Raw genomic sequence first — 5,661 nt, forward strand, 5'->3', positions numbered from 1 at the left:
CGAGGACAAGCAGAAGATTCTTGACAAGTGCAATGAAATCATCAACTGGCTTAACAAGAACCAGACTGCAGAGAAAGAAGAGTTTGAGCATCAGCAGAAGGAGCTGGAGAAAGTCTGCAACCCCATCATCACCAAGCTGTACCAGAGTGCAGGGGGCATGCCAGGGGGGATGCCTGAGGGCATGCCAGGGGGCTTTCCCGGAGGGGGTGCTCCTCCATCTGGCGGCGCTTCTTCAGGACCCACCATTGAAGAAGTTGATTAAACCAACCCTGAGTGTAGATTACATAGCATTGCTCCACACAGTAACATGTGGAAGGACCCCAATTTGTAGTGAACTCTGGCAGTCTTAAAAGTTCAGCTGCTATAGTGAATTACTAGGCATTCTCAACACTTGAATATGGAACACATGCACAGGGAAAAATAACATTGCACTTTATAAGCACTGTATCATAAGTGGAAAATGCAATGTCTTAAATAAAACTTATTTAAAATTGGCACCATAAAAAAAAAAAGAAAAAGGAGATTGCAGTGTGGTCATTCCCCTGAGGGGTGATTTCTCACTTTCCCTCTCACTATGTCTATCTGTCTGTCTTTCTCTGGTGAGTGCACACACCCTAAGGCATAAACCTCTTAAAAAAAAAGTCATGGACAATCTGGAGACTTAGGAAGAGTCTTATCACAAGGGTGGAACTATCACAAATGGGCTCCCAATAGGGCAATAACAAGTGGAAACGTGGGGTCACAACCACCATAGAGAATCCCCACTAGGGCAATGCAAAGTGGAACTATAGGGATGAGGCCACCCTCTAAACCCCAGAATTGTGGAGCTACCAATGTCCAACAACAACCTAAGATAAATGCAGGCATGAGATTCCAACCTGTGAGAACATCTGTGTGGGCTGAGCCCAGAAAACCCATAAGAGCAGGCCCTTCTAAAACCCTGGGGCACAACCCTCTCAGTGTGTTCAGGAGGTGGCATAGAGACTGAAAGATTATTCTGGACTCTTAAGACATAATATTGGGGCCAGCAAGTGGCATAGTGGTTAAGACAGGGCACATATACTATGTATTCCATATACTATGGAATACTATTCAGCCATTTTTAAAAATCCTGGCTTTTGACAGAAAGTGGAAGAATATGGAAGATTTACTGCTGAGTGAAGCAAACCAAGCTATGAAGGAGAGACATTATATGTCCCTACTTAATATATATACCAAGTGTCCGCACTCTATAACTGAAACTGATTCACTAAAGGATATAGCAACACAGTAAATGGATATAAATACCAGATATAGTGTATGTAAAAGAGTAGGGTCTGAGGAAGGACATTTAGAAGAAAAATAGGCAAAGCATTAATGGGACAAAGAAATGTGGTATTATCTGTTGAGGATATTTTATAGTTTTATCAACTGGACTAGAGAGAAATGTTCACATGTTGAAATATTCACTTTGTAAACTAAATAATGTGATTGAATATATAAAAGAAAATGAAATTTAAAAAATGTAGATGAAAAAAAATAAAAAGACACTGGATTTCCACATGGCTGACAGAAGTTCAAGTTCTGGACCTGGTGGCTTAAAATTCATGCCAGGCATGTGTGTGTGTGTGTGTGTGTGTGTGTGTGTGTGTGTGCATGCCCACAATCCTGAGAGGATAATGGAGGAGAAGAGATTATGTCCTCCCTGAAAGAATGATTTCTCACTTTCTCTCTCTGTATCTCTGTCTCTCTGATGAGTACACGCACTCTATAGCCAAAATTTCATTTAAAAAAAGATGCACTATCTGCCCTGCTGGATTTCATACTTGCTTGGGTCCTGTTATTCTTTTCTTCTTGTAGAGTGGGAATTTAAACCCTGTGGCTATTCTACCATTGTATTTTGGAAGCAAGTAATTTGTTTTGATTTCACGGGCTCATATCTGGACTTTGGACTTCTGAGTTGGTGTTAGACTGAGTTAAGACTGGAAATACTGGGATGAAATGGATGTATTTTAATTATGAAAAAGATATCAATTTGAGGGTCATGAGTGGAATGCTATGGCTTGAACGTATTCCCCCCAGAATTCATGTATTGAAATTTGGTAAGCTGGTATAACTGTCAAGAAGGTGAGAAAACTTTTTCCTAGCGTTGTACTAAAAGGTGAGGTTTCACTTGGGAAAGTGAATAGGCAACAGGGTGGGGCCTCCATGTTTGGCTACTTTTGGATTTATAAAGACACCGATGTTAAGTTTTCTTGCTCTGCTCAAGTTTTACCATGTAATGCCCTGCACCACCTTAGGTCAAGGAGATCCTCACTAGACACAGCCCCTTGACCTCCAAAAACATGAATTAAATAAACCTCTATTCTTTACACATTGCACAGACTCATGTATGTTTATTATTAGCAACACAATAGACTAAAAATATGTATTGTTAGTATAGCCACTCCTGCTGTCTTTTGGCTACTCTTTTCATGGTATATCCTCTTTCATCCTCTTCACTTTCAACCTATTTTTGTCTTCAGATCTAAAGTGCATCTCTTGTAGACAGCATATGGTTGAATCGCGCTTTTCTTTTTTAATCCATTCAGTCTCCATCTTTTGATTTAAAAAATTACTGATAAGGGACTTAATTCTACCATTGCTATTTGTTTTCTATATGTCTTATAACTGTTTAATTCTTCATTTCCTCCATTGTTGCCTTCTTTTGTGTTTAGTTATTTATTTTTTTGGTAGTGAACATTTTTATTCTTTTCTCATGTTCTATTGTGTGTATCTTGTAGTTATTTTCTTTGTGGTTACCATGGGGATCACATTACAGATAACATCCTGAAGTTATAACACTCCAATTTAAATTTATACCAGTTTAACAGCAATAGCATCTAAAAACTGTACTCCTTGACAATTCAGTAACTGCCTTTCTGTTGTTGATGTCACAAGTCCACATCTTTATACATTTTTGGCCCACTAACAAAGGATAATTGTCTTTATGCACTTTGTTTTAAAGTATGTAAAATAAAATGAAGTTACAAAATGAAAATATAAAACTGCCTTTTATATTGCCCATGTGTTTACTAGAGATTCTTCTTTTATTTTAAAGTTTATTTACTTCTTTCTTGAGTCAGAGAGAAGATCTCTCAGGACTATATGGTCCTGATGCCACAATACACCCCCAGCCTCAGCCAGCCCCAGATCTTGGGCATGCTCATGCCCAGTATGCTCAGGAAGGTTTCCAGGTGTGGACCCGGAAACTTCCCATGCGGGTCAGCCTCACGGAGTGCCATGTTCTGCACCTCACCCAGGTCTCCTGGTGCTACAGGTGCAGCCAGTATGGCCAAGGTGGGCTTGTGTGCTCAGGGCCAACTGGGAGTGCTTCCCTGTCACATTTTCACATTTTCACTCCCTTCTTCAAGGGGAGTCACTGCATTAGTTCCCTAATCCACTGTCTGGCCCCCAAGATAGCACTTTTAAAAAATCTATTTCTTGGGACCAGCAGATGGCATAATAGCTACATCACTGGACTCCCATGTAGTCAACCGCACTTCAAGTCTCACACCCGATGGCTTAAATTCATGTCGGGCACATGTGTGTGTGTGTGTGCCCAAAATCCCAAGAGGAGAATGGAGGAGAAGGAATTGCAGCGTGGCCATCCCCCCTTGGGGGTGATTTCTCACTTTCTGTCTTTCTGTTTCTCTCTGTCTTTCTGGAGAGTGCACGCACCCTATAGCACAAACCTCTCCCCAAAAAATCTCTTTTTTCTCTTTTAAGTTTATTTTTATGTGTAATAGAGAGCATGTACAAGAATGGAGTCAGAGAGAGAGAAAAAACAAAAATCACTCCCCAACAGGGCTGGTCCCACCACAATTCTTTTCCCTCCAATTTTTCATCCCATCAAGATCCTGGGCACCCACACACGCCTAGCTCTGGGACGGCGATCCAACCGTAGTCAGCCATGTAGGATCCAGTCTCCTCTACACAGAGTTTAACCACTGCATTGTAGGCCAGTCCAGACACCTTTATTTCTTCATATGGCTTTGAGTTACTGTCTAGCATCCTTTCATTTTAACCTGAAGGACTCTCTTTGGTGGTATTAAGAAGAAAAACTAGCAGATGGTGTGTTGGTTAAGGTGCTGGACTCCCACTGCAGTTTGAGTCCTAGAGCTGTCAGCTTTCTCTCTCTCTCTCTCTCCCCCTGCAGCGAGTGCACATGCCCTATAGCAAATAATATAAAAAAATAGTTAATTAAATTAAATTAATAATTCTAAAAAAAAGAAGAAAGTTGGAGTACTCATACTTCCCAATTTCCAAACTTACTACAAAGTTACAGTAACAGAACAGTATGTTGGGGTCAGCAGGTGGCATGGTGGTTAAGGCGGCTGGATTCCCACATGGCCAAATCGAGTTCAAATCCCGTGACTTAAAAATCACACTGGGCACCTGTACTTGTGTGCCCAAAATCCTGAGAGGAGAATAGAGGAGAAAGGATTGCCGCACGGTCACCCTCCCAGGGGAGTGATTTCTCACTTTCCCTCTCTCTGATTTTGGACGAGGGTGCCAGGACCATCAATAAGGAAAGGACAGTCTTTTCAATGAATGGTTACAGGAAAACTTGATATCCACATGCAAAAGAATGAAGTTGGGGCCTTTCCTGGACCCTTACACTATACAAAACGTTAACTCCAAACTGGGAAAAAAAAAATATGTTAGAGCTGAAACTATGAAACTCTTAGAAGAAAACACTGGAGAAAATCTTCCTGACATTGGATTTGGCTGAGTGCCTCACACCAAAGCACAGGTGGTAACAATAACAAAAACAGATAAGTCAAACTTCATCAAATTAAGAACTTCTGCACTAAAAGGTATTATAAAGAAAGTGACGAGACAGACTACAGCATGGGGAAAATATTTCCAAATTATCTATTAGATGAGTTAATATTCAGAATATATAGATAATGCCCACGACTTGACAACAACAAAACTTTTTTTTTTTTTTGGAGAGGTTTTTGCTTTAAGGCGCGTGCGCTCGCCAGACAGAGATAGAAAGCGAGAAATCCCCCCCCAGGGGGGATGGCCACACCACAATCCCTTCTCTTCCATTCTCCTCTCAGAATTTTGGACATGCATGCCCGTGCGCCCGGCGTGAGTTTAAGCCACCAGGTCCAGGACACAAACCACGGTCGACTACATGGGAGTCCAACCACATAGCCATTACGCTAACTGCTGGTCCCAACAACAAAACATTTTTTTAAAACAGGCAAAGGACTTAAGTAGACCTTTCACCACAAAAGATATACAAATGGTCAGTAGGCATAGGAAAGGATTTCTAACCTCATTAGCCGTTAGGGAAATGTAAATCAAAACCACAATTAGATGCCACTTTACAACAACTGTGATTGCTATAATCAAGAAAATAGTGGGGCTGCATGATGGCACAGTGGTAAAATGCAATACTTTTTCAAGCTAACTCACATGGGAAGGTTCCCAGTTCAAGACCAGAGACCTCCCCGAGTACACCAGGCACATATGCGTCCATAATCCTGGGATGACTGAAACTAGGAGTGGATCACAACATCAGGGCCCTGTTGGAGGTGCTGTATCTATGCTTCTCTCACTTGCTCATGGAAGAAACAAATAAACTTAAAAAAAAAAAAAAGGCAAGGGGAGACTAGCAGGGGGCGTAAT

General features: G+C 41.3%; 1 protein-coding gene across 1 annotated transcript in view; it reads left to right on the forward strand.

Annotated features, from left to right (window-relative positions):
• The window catches only part of LOC102492021 (heat shock cognate 71 kDa protein-like), a 10,654-nt gene extending 10,392 nt beyond the window's left edge, over positions 1 to 262 (forward strand). Inside the window, 1 exon segment of the mRNA XM_014589516.1 lies at positions 5 to 262. Within this exon segment, the coding sequence (XP_014445002.1) occupies positions 5 to 262 (258 nt within the window).
• Positions 263 to 5,661: the final 5,399 nt, after the last annotated feature.

The sequence above is a fragment of the Tupaia chinensis genome, unplaced genomic scaffold, assembly GCF_000334495.1.
Source record: "Tupaia chinensis unplaced genomic scaffold, TupChi_1.0 Scaffold000360_1, whole genome shotgun sequence".
Classification (NCBI taxonomy): domain Eukaryota; kingdom Metazoa; phylum Chordata; class Mammalia; order Scandentia; family Tupaiidae; genus Tupaia; species Tupaia belangeri.